We start from the raw sequence: 19,891 nt of genomic DNA on the forward strand, positions 1-19,891 counted from the left end.
TTTCCTGTTATATAATTGATCATTTCTCTACATATTCTCTAATTTTCAGAGTATCTTATCATCTTAGTCTGTATATCCAGATGTATCTAATATTTAAATTTAAGGATTAGTTCCGAGAATTATTAGATGCTGTTAGTTATTACTTTTTAATTCAATATTTATTATCCATTCTTGTGTCTTTGATTAATTAACAGAATGATTTTATACAGGTCTCTCTTTAAATTCAAATGTTTCGTTTTTTTTTACATTCTAGTGGTTCTGCTGCTTAATGCATTATATTTGTTGTTGAGTAAGCTGAGTTGTATGTGCTGGACTCTGTGGTTGCTCCTTCACGTTTTCCTCCCATGCATTTTGTCTACTGCAGACATCCCCAGGTGGGGTTTTTTCTCTTTTGCGTTAAGTTTTCTTTTGTTCTTTCTTTCGCCATCTTTCTCTTTTTTCTAGCTTTTGTTTGCTCTTTCTTTATTTCTTATTTCCTGGGGACTCCTGCTTTGGTAATTTCTTTATGGTTTTTTTATCTTCCATTTACTGTTATATCCGAGTTGAAATCAATGTGCCTTTCCTTTTATCATACATCATATTTGGTTATTGATGTTTTTTTCTGTCCATTAAGTCCAGTCTGAATGTGCTCTCACTTAATGTGCATGGTCTAAATCATCCTGTTAAGAGGGCCAAGAACCTAGACTACTTCAAGCTTGTCGGGTGATATTGTTTTACTTCAAGAAACTAAGGTTGCTTATAAAGAAGCCTTATTCTTACGGAAATAATGGATCCTGGATGTAGCTTGCTCTGAAGCTTCTGGTAAAAGAAATGGGGTTATAACGTTGATTTCCAAGAATTCTGGTCTAACTTTTGTGGCTGCGGAACACGATTCAGATGGTAGATGGCGGTTTTCTCACTTGTCTAATGGATCGACTGAGTTTTACGTTATGAATATTTATGCTCCCAATAATAACGATCAATCTTTCTGGCGCGCTATTAGTAAAAAACTTTCTGACATCCCTCAAAATGCTAAAGTGATTGTTGGCGGGTATTTTAATCTTCCTATGGATCCTATTCTTGACAGACAATCGGCTTGTAATTTTCGTTCACCTAGAACTGCTGGATATGTGCTCTTCTTATCATCTTCTAGATGTATGGAGAATGCATTACCCCAATGATAGTGATTTCACCTTTTTCTCCTCTCCACATTCTACCTTTTCTCGTATTGAATATCTCTTAGTGGACGCAGCACTTTCGAAACATACTACTAATGTGACGATCCATCCAATTCTTGTCTCTGATCACGTGGCGGTTTCGTTCACTCTTCTTAACTTTACAGATAATCATAGATCGCAGCCTTGCCGCCTGAACACAGAAATTTTAGATGATAATGAGGAGGTTAAACAATTGAATGTGAATATTCATAATTTTTTCGAAGACAACGTGTCTTCAGTAAGCTCCCCAATAGTCTTGTGGGATGCCTTTAAATGTACTATTAGAAGTCATATAATAAACAAAATGGCGAAATGGAATGCTGATATTAGAAGATCACTCATTGTCTTCGGTGATGAAATTAAAAGTAAAGGGATCTTATATAGAGGCTCTAAGCACAAATCGCTTCTACAAGAGATCAAGAACCTAAAATATTCTTACAACTCCATAGTTACCAAAAGGGCTCACATTGGGGTTCAGGTGCAAAAATCTAAACATTTAGGGGCCCATTAGGACATAGGGTGGATCGCCACCGCCCGCATGGCGGTGGCGATCCGCCCTACATCCTAGCCTGCCCGCCACTCATTTCCCCCTGCCACATTAGTATGGCGGGGGACCGTGGCGGACGGGAAGATCGTCCGCCGCTTTTCCTCCCGGTCAATGAGTTGACCGGGCGGAAAAGGGTTTCATATGGTAGCGGTGTTTGCTAGACACCGCCATCCATATCAGGATGCAGACAGGAGGGTGCCTTTCCGTGGTGGCGTTGCCACCACGGAAAGGCATGCGGTGTTTGTGTTTGGGGGCCTGTTGCGGGCCCCCAGGATGTTGGGGGGTGAGGGGTGGCACATGGGGGGTACCTATGGTACCCCCAGCAGTTCCATGCACAACATGACTGGCACCCCGCGGTGCCTGCCATGTTGTGCATGGAAGTGCACAACATTCCTTACTGGCATTGTGGTGGGCGGTGCGGAGTGCACCGCCCACCACAATGCCAGGAAGGCAGGATGCGCCCGCCACTGTGGCGGTTGCATCCTAATCGTCCACACGGGACCCCCGCGCTTATGGCGGGCGGTCCCATTCCCTGAAAGGATCGCAGGCGGACAAAGTCCGCCCGTCATTCTAATGACCCCCTTAATGTTACGCAGGTAAGATGCTAGCTGCTACACTAAAATATCAGGATACAAATGTTAAAACGGCTCAGATCTCTTATACCGATGATATTTCTGAATCCAGGAAGGATCATACTCAGGACATTCTTGAGGTTTTCCGTGATTTTTATAAAAAATTATATACGCCCAAAGTTCAGTGTAACATAGCTACATGTCAGCAATTCTTGGCTTCTATTCCTACAAAAACTATTTCCGATTCAGACATGGCTGACTAGGGAAAACCAATTGATGCTGAAGAAATAATTCAGGCCATTAGGGCTACTAGGTCAGGGAAGGATCCAGGACCTGACGGGTTCCCTATTGCCTTCTAGGAGACTTTTCTACCTTCTTTTTAAAATTATCTCAAAGATGTTTTTGACAATTTTGTCTTGTCTGGTAAGGTCTCTGTCTCAGCTGCGGAGGTCACTATTGCTGTAATTCCTAAAGAGGGAAAGGATCATTCGCACCCTAAAAAGTTCTGCCCAATTTCCCTTCTAAATATGGAAGCTAAGATTTTTGCCAAAATTTTGGCTAAAAGTTTGGAGGCCCATATCCCTAGACTCATCCATTCCTCCCAGGCTGACTTTTTTAAAGGAAGGTTGGCTAGAGATAATATTTGAACTTTTTGTCATATTCTAGAAAAAGCAAAACTTTCTAACCTTCCTTCAGCAGCGATTGCCCTCAACGCCGACAAGGCTTTTGATAAAGCCTCTTGGCCTTTCCTACAAGCAGTTCTTCAATCTCATAATCTTGGGGATTCATTTATTAATATGGTAATGTCCCTATATGCTAAAGCTAATATTAGAATCAATGGGGCTACATCTTCCTTTTTTGATCTTTGCCAGGGCACTAGCCAAGGCTGTCTGTTGTATATGAAATGAAGATCTCACGAACAGATACTTGAAGAAACAGCTTTATTTGCAGCACAGATACAGGTAGGTCCATCCCTCATCTGACCAGAGCTCCAACTGCCAACAGGGCAAGGGAGAGCTCCAGAACTAGGAACACCCACAGTGATCTAGAGTGCTGGCTCAAGAACAGAGCTAAGCACTGTACAACATATCTTCCCCCCTTGCAAGAAGAGAAAACAAAATTTAAAAGAAAAACAGAAAATTCAATGTACATAGTCATTCAAATAGATGGGTGGACGACGAGAGCGAGGGCTCCTCAACCTGGCTTCTAACGAGGAGGAAGAAGAAATGGTGGGAACAGAAGTAGTAGGGACAGAATCAACTACAGAACTACCATGCACACACAAAGAGGTAGAAGCATCCCCACTACCCACCTCCCCCCGTACAGTTGGTAGAAAGGTGGATGGAGGACTGCCACCTGAAGTCAACAAGTAGCCATCGCACCCCCCTGAACCATTAGCAACTAAACCATCAGAAGAAGAATCTTTTCTCTTTTGGTACAGTGCTACCCTCCTATAATTCCAACTTTCCCCATTGGCCAGAACAACAAAATGTGGAAAGACTTTCTTAACTCTATAGGGACCTCTAAATTTGCTAAGGCCCTTAGTGCACCTACCCGGCTTTACTTTAACGAGTAAAAGGTAGATAGGTAAGGAAACACTGTTTTGGGATGGGAGAACCTTATCATCTAAACATCTTAACCAAGCAGGAGTCAATCTTGAGACAGGTGCACGCCCGCGCATCAATTCAAAAGGGGATTTTTCACCATTCTTATGAGGCGTTGACCGGTAAGCCCACACAAGCTCCTGTACCCGTTCATGGGAAAAACAACCACCCTCCACAAACATTTGGATCACCCTTTCACAAGACGGTTTACCCTTTCGCAAAGACCATTTCCTTGGGGGTTGTAAAGGCTTGTCTTCTGATGTCTGATGCCACAATCACGTATAAACGAAGCCATCTTTGAAGATGTCAATTGAGTGCCATTATCTGAGATAAGGACAGAAGGATATCCCTCATTCAAGAAAACACCCTTCAAAAAGTTAATGGTGGTATCAGTGTTTATCTCTTTAACAAACTGTACACAAAGCCATTTCGAGTAACAATCAATTATAACAATAGCATAACGTTGGCCTAAGGGTAACTCACTCATGGGACCTATGAAATCCATACAGACACTGTGCCAAGGTATGTTTTCAAAGCCAATTTTCTGCGGTGACTGAGATCCCAGAATTTTCAGACGCTTCTCCCCTTCTTTGCAAAAACTACACCTCAGCACACAATCCACTGCATCACTATCCACAGAGGGCCACCAAAAGTTTTCCTTAACACGACGTTGGGTGAGACTTTGACCCAAATGGCCCTCATGGGCCAAGTCAAGAATCCTACTTCTTAATGAACTAGGAGGAACAAAGCGATCGCCCCGCATAAGAACATCGTTCCCTTCCAAAGAAAGTTCATCCAAGACTTTCAAAAACGGTCTAACTTGAGGGTCAACAGTGCTCTCCCTTCTTGCTCCTTTCGAGACAAGATTTATTACCGCTTTTAAACATTGATCCTCCTCCATACCTTTTGACCACTCATCATGGGAAAAGGAACCACCCCCCACAAACAAAACATCTTCAGCTATAGCAACTGCAAGATCATCCAAGATATCCTTAGAGGGACTATCACAGCTAGTGGATCTCACGGGAAGACGTGACAAGCAATCTGCTTGGATGTTTTTCCAGCCATGAACAAACTCAATTACACATTGGTAGTCCTGAAGACGAGAGGCCAATCTCGCCAACCTTGGAGACTCTTTCCCAGCGCCACCTGGAGCTAAAACATTTACAAGGGGTTTATGGTCTGTACGGAGAATAAATTTGTATCCCCACAAGTAGGTTCTAAAGTGACTCGTGCCCCATACAGCTGCAAGAGCCTCGCGCTCTATGACTGAATAATTCGACTCTGAGGCAGACAAAGGCCTGGAGGCAAATGCGATAGTTTTCTCTACTCCCCCATGCTTTTGCAGTAGAACCGCACCAAGACTTATAGCACTGGCGTCAACCATCAAGATAGAGGACCGAGCAGTATCAAAAGGGGTAAGGACATTAGCAGATTTAAGCTCCCCTTTGATCATATTGAAGCAAGATTCATGCTCAACGGTCCAATTAAATTTTACACCCTTTTTCAACAAGTATCTCAAAGAAGCAGTCTTTGAAGAGAAATCCCTCACAAATTTCGAGTAAAACTCGATCAGACCCATGAAGGACCGAAGTTGATCTTTATCAACGGGGGAGGGAGCTAGTTCAATGGCCTCTAATAAGTTCTTTTTAGGTTTAATGCCATTCTCAGACAGACAAAAACCTAAGTATTCTATCTCCTTTAACAGAAACGCACATTTCTCCCTTCTTAACGTCAGGCCAGCATCATTCACTCTTCGTAACACATTCTGCAAATTCCCATTGTGTTCTTCCAAAGAATCTCCATAGATCAATATATCATCTTGAAAATATAATACCTTGTCAAGACCCTTAAAAACTTCAGAAACAAGTCTCTGAAATACACTAGCGGCAGAGACAAGTCCGAAGGGTAACCTCGTGAATTGGAAGGTCCCTTCGCTGGTGATAAATGCAGTCATATGTTTGGATTTGTCATCTAAGCAAATTTGATGGTATGCATGCTTTAGGTCCAATTTACTAAAAAACTTGGCCCCTTTGAGTGTTGAGACTAACTCACCAATGTTAGGCAATGGGAAGACATCGGCAACTACACATTTATTCAATGACCGCAGGTCCACACAGAACCTAATTTTATTATCAGGTTTCTGTGAAATCACTACTGGTGAAACCCACGGGGATGCCTCAATAGGTTCGATGATGCCACCTTGAAGCATTTCCTCCAAAGTAGCCTTAACTTCATTCCGCAAAGCAAAAGGGACTCTCCTCACTTTATGCTGGACCGGACAACTACCCTCCTTGAGAATTATGTGATGGGAATAGCCTATGAGTTCCCCCAATTGATCTCTAAAGACGTTTTTGAATTTATCTAGTATCTCATCTACAGATGAATTATCAACAATAGAAACTGGATTATCAGACCTAGGATCAACTACAATGTGCAGATCATACTGATGGTGACGACCTAAAATAGCTGGTCCATCAGTTGAAATGTATACTTTACCAGGTGCTGATTTATTTTTAAACTCAATCTTTGCTTCGAAATAGCCTAACATGTCAATTTTCTCGCCTTGATATCCAGACGGAAAAATATCACACTCCTTCAAAATTCTCTCACCCCACACATTCTTCATCAGGGAAAGTGGGATGATGGTCCACTTGGAACCTGTGTCAACCATGAGAGAGACAATCTTTCCATCAATCTTAAATTCAGCTTTAAAGGCATTTCCCCTTCGGTCCCTGCAAGAGCATACTGTATCAGACAGAACTAATATTTTGTTCATATCACGTCTCAAATCGCCACACTCATTGACCACAGTCACTCTTGAGTTATTTCTATTTTTGCACATTTTTGCAAAGTGCCCCATCTTCCCACAACGTAGACACTCTTATTTGCAAAACAGAATTTCCCATCTGAGGTATGTGAAAAACTCCCACACTTTGAACACATTTTTTGATTATTCTTATTGCTTGATGATTGTTGTATATTCTTTTTTTGTAGAATATATCCCTTTTTCCTAACAATGGCAATAGCCATTGCTTCATCATCACTATTATCACTACCCACAGACTTATTGGAAACCTCCGCCACTTTTGTTTCCAAACCACCCTTCTGTAACTCTCTCATACATTTTTCGCTCTCTTCTACAACTTTAGCTAACTCTATAGCAACTTTCAAAGTTGGATTCTTCGCTGCCCATAGTCGTTCTTGGACTTTTCTGTTGTTGGCTTGAACTATTAGCTGGTCCCTAATCAGTTCATCCGCCATCTGACCAAAATTACATTTTATTGACAGTTCACGTAATCTTGCGACGAACTCATCAATGCTCTCATCTGCTAACTGTTTGTTTTTATAGAATTTATATCTTTGTAGCACAAGGTTTTCCTCTTTACCAAATCTGGTTTCCAGTCTTGTTACCGCCTCTTTAAATTTGTCCATATCGGCTTGTGACCCAGAAGGTAATACCTGCGATAAATATTTGAAGAGACGCTGTCCTTCTTTGCCTAATGTAGTCATTAATAGAGCTTTCTTTCGTTTAGGCGAAAAGTCTTCTCCATCTAGAGCCTCAATGTAATTATTAAACATGACTATCCAGTCCTCCCACGTTTTAAAAACAGCTTTATTTGCAGCACAGATACAGGTAGGTCCATCCCTCATCTGACCAGAGCTCCAACTGCCAACAGGGCAAGGGAGAGCTCCAGAACTAGGAACACCCACAGTGATCTAGAGTGCTGGCTCAAGAACAGAGCTAAGCACTGTACAACACTGTCCATTGTCTCCTCTTCTTTTTCCTTTGTCTATAGACCCACATCTTTGGTTACTTAACCTCAAGCAGGACATTAGAGTTTTTCAATTTGGCTCGCAGACCATTAAAACGGCCACTTATACAGATGACGTGCTTATTTTTTCTGAAGATATCTCGAAGGCGATCCCTGCCATTTCCAAGACTATTCAATTTTTTTTTTCTTGTTTCAGGGTATACTCTGAAGAAGGATAAGACGGAAATGTTCCCCCTGAACACATTATGCTACCCTTCTCACATGGGGAATGTAGGGTTTAAATGGCAATCGACGCGTGTTACGTATCTAGGGATTTGGTTCTGTAAAAATATGTCAGATACAATTTCATATAATGAAAACTCTCTTGATGTGGTGCAGATCAGGTCATATTGCTTCCTAGATTTATAAGTTTTTATCTGCTACGTCGCCCTTACAGTGTACTGTTACACAAGAGAAATGGCTACACCATTTTGAACATGCTACTTTTAAACATATCTCACAGGAAACCTGGCAGCTCATCAGGAAGTTTTTGCTAAGGAATAAGATTGCTCCTTCTCTTATTCAATCAACATTTTTTACTCTGAATCTCCTACACTTCGTCTACATAAACTAAAACTTAAAGATAACAATCTTTGTTGGAGTTGCAAACTAGTTGCTGGAACCCATCAACATATGTTTTTTGAATGCTTGATATTGCATCCTTTTGGGGAATTGGTCCACAAACACTTACTGCTAATTTTTGGTATTAATTTTGAGCTCTCCATAGCTTTAATCTTATTAGGCCCATGGGCTGCACCTGCCCCATTACCGCTTGATACGGATATTCAATTACTAGACTTGCTTACATCACTTGCTGTTAAAATTATATTAACTGAGTGGAAATCTTTTAATTCAGTATCGTACCATATTTAGTGGGCTTGGGTATCCTTTCTTCGAGGGGCTCATACCTTGGTTGAAGATCGGCTCTATACGCCGTCTATTTCTAGTGTGCTTTGGAGGTCTTTGGATAGATACATGGAATTGGCTTCAAAAAGGGCTGGTGGCTCAATTTCCTTGTGTGTCTTCCGCTTAAGCTATTTCTCTCAAAGAAGCAGGCGTCCCCATCTCGTGCTTATTCTCTTGATTATTCTCCTCTCTTCCTCTGCTTAACTTTCCTTTCTTTCCTCTTTCTCTCTCTTCTTTATTCACATTATTTATCTAAGCAATACAACCACGTTCATGAAATTGTTTTTTCTTCTTAATTATTTAGGTATTATATTTAACTTAGTTATTACATGACATACTTCTATTTATGAATTGCTCATATTGGTATGGTTTAAAAGACTTGTTGTATTGTATTATATATAATCTTAATTATCTGTATTCCTTTACTAAAATGATAAAGAATATTGGAACTATAAAACATTTATACCTCGGTTGCGAAGTAAACACTCCATAGCAAAAATTTTTTGCAACAATAGTAACTTTGCCCCCTCTTCAGTGGCGTAGGAAAGGGGGTGCTGAGGGGGGTGACAAAATGGCAAAAATATGTGCTTTACAAACATATTTCTGCCATTTTGCATTGCAATAATAAATTAATAAAGATATTCGTATCACTTCCCTTGTTCCAGAAACAATGGCTATCAACACGTGCATTTTCAGTGACAAGAGGTAAATAAGTAGCACTACCCGTGACCTTCACCTCCGCACTCTAATGTCTCAGTGTCACTTTTCAGGAGAGGCAATTGCAGTTATCTCCTTTAAGAAAGGGCTTTACTGAGTATAAGAGCAGTAACCCCCAGCAGCCAATCGCGCTCAAGCAAAAGCACCACTGCCCCTGAATTCCACAATCCAGAATCTAGTGACAGAAGCATGCAGTTGCTAAGATCCGGTTGCCAGGAGAATAGAACCAAACATTACACTTATTATGTACATATTAAGTATTAAGAGGATATAACATATATCCTCTTTCATTAAATAACAAGCAAAAAGAACATATAGTTTTTTTTTATTTTTGTAGGTGGTACCTTTGAACGAGTACTGAGATTTCTTCTGGAGTTACACAATTGGTCTTCTACAACAAGATTGGTTTTTAACCACTCTTGAACTTTCACATCGCTGCAAATAGCAAAACATTTGGAATTCCACCATCTTCCATCAGAAAGTTTAAGAGAATCGCCTTTAACCACAGAAACCTTTTTAATATCAGACAACCTGGAATTGCCTTTGCCAAAGAAAGCTCCTATGTGTACCCTCACATACATCCCTTCTTTGAACACTCTTGTTTTTTTAACCAACTTGTTGTTGTGTCTCCGCCCATATGCTAATTGGCAGTTTTCCACTTTGTTCTGTACGGCTCTCTCATCACCACTTTTTTTTACCACATCTCTCCATCCATGCAGGCACAGCTATGGTACACGGATATCTACCCTTTAATAGACAAAAGGGTGTTTCACCAGTTACAGAATGTGGAGTAGTTCTATATATCCACATCTTTTTTACACAACTCCTCAAACACAAATTACTAAGCACAGATAAAGAGGTGTTCTGAAATGTTTGATACCCCATTTTTTAAGAAAATCGCTGAAATCACCAGAAATAAATTGGGGGCCATTATCCGATAAAATTTCCGCAGGACATCCTTCTCTAGGAAAGATTTCCTCACAAAAGTTTTTTCTTAACTTCTTGAACACAGGTTACCTCTGGCCATTTAGAGAAATCGTCCGTTATCAATAATGCATACTTTTCTCCTATGCCTAATAGTTCAAAAGGTCCACAAATCTCAATGGGCCTCTTTCCCACGCACGCATAGTCCACTTTACAGAATGTATGGGTGTTTCTTGAACTACATGAGCTTTATCACTACATGAGCATGCAATACATTCTCTTACAAATCTTTCTATGTATCTGTCCATACCTGGCCATCAAAAATCATGTCCAGCCTTCCTTTTCATAGCGGTCATGCCACCATGAGCTTCATGTAAAAGTTCCATAAGTCTATTCCTCACACTGGCCGGAACTACTAACTTGTTACTCCTAAAATCCCTTTAACTACTGATAATTTACTCCAAACCTCTTTATATTGCAACATGTCATTGGGCAATTTCCATACATAATTATTTGGTCAATTTTTAACCACTTTACTTATGATTTCATCATCAGAAATGGCTTGTTTCCACTCAGACTCCTCAATGGCTTGACACACGTCTACTAATTAAGCAACAATCCATTCATCCTGATCAGATTTCCTTTCATCACTTTCCAATTTATCAACAGGCAAATGAGGCAAACAATCAGCATTTACATTTCTGGTTCCAGGAACGTACTTTAAGGTAAAATTGTATTCCTGAAACCGATAAATCCACTTAACTATTCGCGGTGTTGCTCTACCTGCACTGGCCGTAGAAAATAGATCAATGAGAGGTTCATGGTCAGTATGCAGTTCAAAATTGGTGCCCCACAAAAAAGTGCAAACATTCTGTACTCCCCACCAACATGCTAATGCCTCTTTTTCAATTGCAGAATACGTGCCTTCAGCACCCTGGAGTGTGCATGATGCGAAGGCCTCCACTCTTTCTTTCCCTTCTTGAAAATTGCATTAAAACTGCTCCCAAACCATATCCGCTGGCATCTGTTACTATTATTCTTTTATCTCTGGGATTGAAAGATTTTAAAGCGGTAGCTTTAGAGACAGCTACTTGGACTTCATTTAAAGCACTTTGACACTCATCAGTCCACACATACGTTGCATTCCTTTTCATTAATTCACACAAAGGAAAAACACTGTCAGAAAAATCTCGAATATTATTCGGCCAATCCCAGGAATGATCTTAACTGGTCCTTATCATGCGGAATAGGAGCATTCTTTAAATCCTCCTCAACTTTGAGTTTTGGTTTGGTACCATCTTGAGACAATGTATCACCCAAATAATCTACTTCTGATTTGCAGAATTTGCATTTCTGTAAACATATGGTTAAACCACCTTCTTCTAATCTGCCAAGTAAAATTCTTAAAATCTTGTCATGTTGTAGCTGTCCTTACCCCACACTAAAACATCATCTTGTAATACAAACACATTGGAGACATCCTTCAAAACTCCTAGCATCACCCTTTGGAAAACTGCAGAACCAGATGCCAGACCAAAGGGCATGCGAATGAATTGAAATGCACCTTCTGGAGTTATGAAGGAAGTCAAATGTCTGGATTCAGGTTGCAACAAAACTTGATGGTATGCACTTGATAAGTCTAAGGTTGAGAAAACCTTCCCATTGTCCACACTGGCAAGCATCTCATTTATGTGAGGTAATGGATGGCGGTCCACCCATATGCATTCAATTAAATCCCTCTAGTCCGCACACATGTGGGTTTTCGTGCTATCACAATGGGACTTAACCAATCCGATGCTTCTATCGGTTCTATAATGCCTTCTTCACATAACCTGTTTAATACATTTTTGAAGGGTTCCCTTAGAGTCAAAGGAACATTCCGTACTGTGTGGACTTTAGGAGATGACCCATCTTTGAGAATTATGCGAGGTCAAACATTTTTAAGCAACCCTAATCTTTTTTTAAAAAGATTGGGAAAGCTGGATACCCACTCATTAATACGTTGAGGTTCTGTCATCAACACTTGCATAGGATGGTTGGGGTCAAGTATAATATCTAAAGCTTTTTTGTTCTCTCCACCCCAACAACGATTTTCCTTTTCCTACAACATATATTTCAACTGTGCCCTCTCTTTGGTGAAACCTAATTTTTGCTACAAAATAGCCAAGTACAGGTATTTTTGGCCACATTATCCTACATGATTTACATCAGCAGTTTGTAATTCATTAGAACCTAAATCCATCCATACTTGCTTATCAATTAAAGTGATAGTTGAACATGAATCGGTCCACATAGCTAATTTCTTGTTGTCAATCGAAATATTGCATTTAGGTGGACAATAAATTTTGCTAGGTTTCTTATTAGTATAATCCATTTCATTGATTACTAAAACCTCTATGTCACTTTAACTTCCTGAATTAACAACTGAGTTGTCTCTAATGACATTTACAACCTATTTGGTATGAGAAGTGTCACTCGCTTTACATACTCTGGAAAAGTGACCTATTTTTTCTTTACACTTATTACATCTACTTTTTATACCAGGACAATGAGTAGCATCGGCAGCGTGCCTATTGCTCCCACATTTATAACATGACCTTCTAAAATTCGAAAATTGTTTCTTATCGCTGTTGTTTTTGTTATCTTCCGAACACCCTCCTTTCTTGTTGCTACTTACATCGCATCATCAGTAGGCTCTATTTTTGATAACTCTTTCACATACTGTGATGTATTCTCAATGCACTTAGCAATTTCTAAGGACTTCTCTAAAGTGGGATCCTTTAAATCTAGTAACTTTTCTTGTATTTTTGTATTGTTAGTAGCATTTTTGTATTATTAGTAGCATTTATCAATTGATCTCTAATTAGCTCATCCCTGAGATCTCTAAATTTACATGTTATAGCTAATCACCTTAACGCTGCTACATACTGTTCAAACTTTTCCCCTTGTAACTGTTTTCGGGAAAATAATTTGTTATCCATGACTATGCTTCACTACTTGCCATAGTTCTCAGATAACGCTGCAATAGCTAATTCATAAACATCCTCACTCGCTTCTGTTGCATTTTCACCAGAACTCTTTACATTAATAACTGGTTTAGGAAGAGTTTTCAAAACGTTCCTTCCTTCTACACCCAAGCTCAGTTTCAAAGATTGCGAATTTTCTACTAGCAACATATACATGCCCACCAATAGCTTCTACATATGTTGTGAAAGCTTCTAGCCAGTCCCCCCAGTAGGACCAGTTTCTTTAAAAAACAGAGGAGGTGGAGGGATTGACTGTGTTGCCATGGTAGAATAATTAATTAAAACGATTTGAATGGGACAGTCAATAAATCATGTATAGATAAGCAGTGTGCGTATCACTGAAACTTGTTCCTAGTTGTAGATGTTCTTTTATGAGAGTATGCTGTAGTAACAAGTATTATGAGAAGGTGAACCTCGTAAGGAATCGAGAAGATAAGCCATGCGCTTGTCAGGGAATCAGAAATAAAATCTCTGGACAATTCAAATAGATTAGCGATTGTCATTAAAAATGAAGAAATAGTCTCACCAACTATAGAGAGTTTCCGATTTTACAACAGCTGTCAAAGTCAAAGAAGCAGTTGAGTAGATACGATGCTTTTCACGAATGCCAAAACGTGAACGAAATTGCCAAATGCTGATAATAAAGAACAAATTCCTTCAAAATGGCGGCATGCACAACGTGACCTCGAAAGACGTGGGTCACGCAAAATCAATTCCAGAAGCAACAGGAACACATTATCCCTCCAAAATTGTGGCACGTACAACGTGACCTCAACAACCTGGTCACGCACCATCAACGTCAGAAGGAACAGGAACACTGAATCGGAGTTCTGTGTATGAACGTCTCACGATGGCAATGACTATGACACTAGGAACTCACAGTGGCTTCCTCGCAAAGTGCTGTGATGATTTGAAAGGCGCAGGTGCGCACAGCAGCTCCACAGGTAACCGTTGAGCAACTAAAATGTAAGTTTCAGTACTTACATAAGTTTCTTTAAAAACTTTCATTTCCGCAATTACAGTACATACACGCACCCTGCTAGGGGTCTTTAATACTTCAAAGCAACAAAGCAAGCGGCAAAGCACACGACCATAGCCAGATTAGCCCCGATCAAATACAGATGAAAAAGAACAAAACTGCTCACAAAGATGTCCTCCTCCTCTTATTCACAGGGTGGATCCCATCCTCATCGTCATTTTGTAAGGAGAAGCAAACACAGTTATCTTCTTTAAAAAAGGGCTTTATTGAGTATAAGAGTTGCAAAACCCCAGCAGCTGTTCCTGCTCAAGCAAATCCACCACTGCCCCTGGATTCCACAATCCAGTGACAGAAGCATGCAGTTGCTAAGATCCGGTTGCCAGGAGAATAGAACCAAACATTACACCTATTAAGTACATAGGATATAACAGTCACATGTTTAATTTAGCAGTATATGCCATAAGAACAATGGTTAATTAATAGCTGTGGATAGTTCAAACAATGGCAAGCAATAAACTTCTTTTATGAACGTACGTCATACTTACCAGTATACTTTGTTGTCAGATATAATAGCAATGACGGCTACTACGCTGATGGCGTAGGCCACGCAGTCTCGAAATAATGGCCAGCAGGACAACCTGGACACCTGCAGAAAAGAGGCATTTCTAGATCACGATCTACTACAACATCATGTCTTTCCTAACAATGTTTCCTTTACTACATACTAATTATACGGTGTTGGACTTGGCCCTTTTGGCAGGTTCACCCCTGAACTTTTTGTCTTAAGCTCTGACATAGTGGTAGTGATTTTTGGCATCTGCGCACTTTAGAACTGTGGCCCAGTATAAAGTGCATGCGCTCTCTGAGTGCTTGTGGTGAGATTGGCCTGCCCCCCCATAGGAATGCATGGGTGATATGTGTGTCCATGGTAATTCCTGATATAAGAGGAGTGCAGGGGTGAGTTTAGTATGTGCACACTCGTGAGAATAAATGCTGCGCAATGGTGTGCACATATTTATGGTGACTGGTGGAGAAATGCCACTTTTAGAAATTGGCATTTCTGTGTACTGTGTGTCTGCCTGCCTGATGTAAATTGCATGTCTGGCTTGTGATTGACAGGTGCTGGATGATGTGGGTGGCTCCAGGAGCCAGGATGGGTCTGCCCGATGGTGAATAGGGAGGTCTGCATGTAGATGGGAGGGAGGAGTTGCACATGGAACCTGAATAGTGCCGTGCCTTCCCTCCACAATGCTGGTTGCGCCCCCAGTGGTGCATCTGAGCACCTAGCCCCTACCCAACAATGGAGAGAGGAGCGGAGCACAACAAAGTGCTCCAAAGCTCCCCTGAACCCGTTGTATCTGTGTAAAAGTGTAGGGCAAGGGGAGAACCAAAAGAAAATGCTGTATAAATATAGGGATACAAAAGGGGATGATGGACGGAGCGTCTGAGCAAATCAAACACTCACCCCCAGTCAACTGATCTGGGTTTAATCCATCACCATTCTTTAGCCCACTCAGCCACCCCATTTCAGACATGGCTATATGCAAATCAGTCTGACCCTGTGCCTCATGGGAACAGTCAAGCCCGAACTGCCAAGCCATGTCTTCCATGGACTGGAAACAAGCATCCTGGGACCGGTTTCGGATTCATAATCCTCATCAGCCAGGCTATCTTGAATCCAGTGGCCAAGTGAGCAAGGGACTCACGTCTGAGCATACCCTGCCACACTTAGGGCGAACAAAGCGATACAAAAGGGGATGATGGGCGGAGCGTCTGAGCAAATCAAACACTCACCCCCAGTCAATTGATCTGGGTTTAATCCATCACCATTCTTTAGCCCACTCAGCCACCCCATTTCAGACATGGCTATATGCAAATCAGTCTGGCACTGTGCCTCATGGGAACAGTCCAGCCCGAACTGCCAAGCCCTTGCTCACTTGGCCACTGGATTCAAGATAGCCTGGCTGATGAGGATTATGAATCCGAAACCGGACCCAGGATGCTCGGTCCGGTCCAGGGAAGACCTGGCTTGGCAGTTCGGGCTAGACTGTTCCCATGAGGCACAGGGTCAGACTGATTTGCATATAGCCATGTCTGACTGGGGTGGCCGATCGAGCTAAAGAATGGTGATGGATTAAACCCAGATCAGTTGACTGGGGGTGAGTGTTTTGATTTGCTCAAGCGCTCCGTCCATCATCCCCTTTTGTATCGCTCTGTATAAATATAGGGGCTGTGACCCCCTGAAGTTGTTCTTGCTTTTGGATCCTGATTCCTGCAGGGCGCAGGAGGACTTGACAGGTGGCTGCCTCCCTGGGTCCAGCTATGCCCTGGAACCTTTGGCTTTATGTTCTTATTCCAGGACTTTAGGCAACCTTTTAGCGCCTGGGACCGCTGCCTTCTAATTTGCCCAGCTGATGGAAAGCGTGAGCTTCGCAGCGCCGAGCTGCCTCTTGCCATGAGGGAATCCCCAGCATGGGAAATCCCCAAAATTGCAGGCCTTGTGGGTGCCCAACCCATTTATTTTTATTTAATGGTGCAGGTGCCCACCCTGCGTCTTCATTTTAATTAGTGCACTTTGCCTGTTTTCATAGCAGGAGCCCACCCTGCTTCATATTTTAAAGCTACGAGGGAGCCTACCCCTCATTTGCACCAAAGAGAAATCACTTCCTCGGCCCATGTGGCCAAACCGGAAGTCAGGCGCCACTTGTCCGGGATGTGGGTGGGGCCCGAGATCCAGCCGGAAAAGGCGCCAGAGTTGTTGACAACGCGCGGCTCCCGTGAGCTCTGGGGAGCCCCAGCGTCAGATATAGAGTGTGGAAGGAACCCCGCAGGTTCCCTGGAAAATTCCTGGGTCCCAAGAGGGGGCCCAGAAGAAGAGCGGTGCAGTGGATCGCCCGTAAGACTCTCAGGAGCTAGTGAGCCCCGCCTGCTGTCACCGCCAAGAGAAGACTGTTGCCTGCGCCACATGTTGGTGGGGCTCGCGGTAAATGGTGCCTGGCAGAGGCACCCGGTCAGAGCGGCCCAGTTTGTGCAACGGGCCGCTCCAATGTGGCGATATTTGTTTTAAAGGGCACACGGGGGGGGGGGGGTCCCGAGGACCCGTGGGCCAGTGCTGTCCATATTGGGCATTATTCTCCAGCTGCCCCACTTTGCAGGCGTCACCTGCAACAATGGGGCATGATGATCTTCAGAGCCTGTGCGTGGATCCAATGCTTGGGCAGAAGTAGTTTAGAGCTCCGTGTGGCTCCAACAGGGGCAATATTAGAGGCCCAGAGGGCACCATTGTGCCAGAGCCCATTTTTGCTTTTCCCAGCTGTGCCGCACCAGCGCGGGCAGCTGCAATGCGACTACCAATCTTTCCAAAGGGCATGGAGTGCCCCGGCCTTTCCCTCATTTACAGCTGCGCAGCAATTAGTGCCAGCTGCACCGTTTAGGTGCACAGTTCTTCGGGGGCATGTCTTGTGAAGTTAGGAGTGAGATGCACTCATTTGCACCACACTTTCCCAGCTGCCCAGCAAGTAGTGGGCAGCTGCTACGTTTAGGTTTGCGCAGTGCCGCACCCTTGATTTTCGCTGCATAGGCAGCAGCCGTGACTCTTTGGACATAGGGCATTTGAGCCCCTTTTGAGATGGCCAGGGGGACTGTTAGAAGTGTAGGGCGCCAGGCCCTAATGAGATGTGGTGCTAGGAAATGTAATGCATGTTTATGATTACGCACCCTGTGTTATAACTCCAAATGTAGTTTTATGATTATGAGGTTGTTTTGCATATTATGGTTTATGCTAGTGAGATTAGGTTTCACTGGTGTTATTTATGCCCCTAATGTGAGTTATGCTTAGGAGGTTAGGGTCTAAATCGTTTAGACTTGTGAGATGATTGCATAATGTGTTTATGCTGGTGAGGTTGGCGCAGATTGTAATTTATACCTGATGTAATACTGTGCATAATGTAGTTTATGTTACAGGCTGATGCTAAGTACAGTGATTACCAGTGGATACTGGTTGTACGTTTATGATATGTTTTACTTTGACTAAGTTCGCTTTGTGATGGTTCTGACAGTGGTCCAAGTGGCCCTGTCATGTGTAAATAATTCCCTTGTAGATGTGACCTAGTGCCAAGTGGCACCATGTATCTTATGTGTTTACTATGCGATTGTGTTTTGAGAATACAAATACTATTGTGTGGAGTTCATTTTGTAGTGTGCCTGGGATCTTGTTGCAGTTTGCATGTGCAAATGCTTCACACATGGCCTCCGGGGTTAGCCTGACTGCTCGTGCCAAGCTACCAATGGGATAAGCAGGGGTTATCTTTGGCTTGTAACTCCATTGCCCTGACTAGAGTGGTGGTCTCTGCCTGGCTTTGGTGCAAGCCTTAGCCAACAAGAGATCCCATTTGTAACATACAGTGTTTTCACAATAACCTGGACAGTGACAATTGCATTAAATGAACACATTTTTAATTGTTCCCGTCTAGTTATCTTTCTGCTATTTAACTTTATTTAAATATTAAACAGACACATAAAAGCAGAACATGTTGCCAGACAGAAAACTAACAATGACACAGACCAGTTATTTTCCTGTTCAGTAAAATGTGACTTCTCCTTCTCTCACATACAGGTGTGTGGACGTTTCTGGATTCAGGAATGATTTGACCCGAATAGATTATTTACTTTCAGAATAGTCTGGTTCTTACAGTAGAACACAGCAACGAATGAACAATATCTATAAATCCATCTAACTCCTAATACAATTGTGAAACCTTTGTAAAATAATTTTTTTTAACTTGTTTTTTACTCGGAATATACATAGCAGCAATATATAGTATGAGCATATTCCTCATATATACAGTACATAGTTTTTGTTGCAAGCATGTGGCAAGTACTTGCCAGTGCATGTGTTATAATCAGAATGCTAAAGGAGCTGCACGTCCCTATTTTTAGGTAAATGAATAACAGCGATAAAATATAAAACCATTAAAAGAAAAAAACTGGGCAGAGGTTGGCAGAGCAATACTCGTCATATATATTCCAACAACAGGGACCAGTGTGGTTTTACAACTATATTCATCCCAACTCACCCTCTGATGGATCTTTAATGTATTTGGTAGCGTAGTACCAAGGTCATACCCCCATGCATCTCCTGCAGTGTGTAGCTGAGTAGCATCCCAGGCCGCAGGAATTCTCAAAGCTCCTCTCCCCGTTGTAACCAGTCAGGTCCCCTGGCCGCCCAAAACTCTAAACTCCCAGGTCAGTCGGTATTGCCTGGGCAGTGGGGGGTCACCCCATCCTCCCCAGTCAGTGTGCTAGGGGTCCCAAGCTGTGAGGGAGTGTCAGCCCCCTCAGCCATCAGCTCAAGGGTCTGTAACTTATCTAGCAAAAAATCTCCATGTCTCCAAATCCTGTTGGCATTCTCGTCCGCGTGGACTATACGCAGACATCGTTCCTCAGCCACTCCCCATTCTCAAATGTCTGCTATCCATCTCGGCAGTTATGTGGTGCCTCGAAAGCACCAGTCCCAAGTAAGCAAATTTACATTGCATTCTGGTAGTTGCCTGTGGGAGAGTTAGGACCCCTAGAAGACCATGTTTAATCGTTGCCTCCCACACCC

At 42.3% G+C, this 19,891-nt stretch overlaps 1 protein-coding gene across 1 annotated transcript in view; it reads right to left on the reverse strand.

The window, feature by feature from the left end:
* The window catches only part of SLC24A5 (solute carrier family 24 member 5), a 189,292-nt gene that overhangs the window by 72,792 nt on the left and 96,609 nt on the right, over window positions 1–19,891 (reverse strand). Inside the window, exon 5 of the mRNA XM_078684592.1 lies at window positions 14,832–14,932. Within this exon, the coding sequence (XP_078540718.1) occupies window positions 14,832–14,932 (101 nt within the window). The remainder of the gene's footprint in view (window positions 1–14,831; window positions 14,933–19,891) is intronic.

Source organism: Lissotriton helveticus, chromosome 3_2 (genome assembly GCF_964261635.1).
Source record: "Lissotriton helveticus chromosome 3_2, aLisHel1.1, whole genome shotgun sequence".
Taxonomy (NCBI): domain Eukaryota; kingdom Metazoa; phylum Chordata; class Amphibia; order Caudata; family Salamandridae; genus Lissotriton; species Lissotriton helveticus.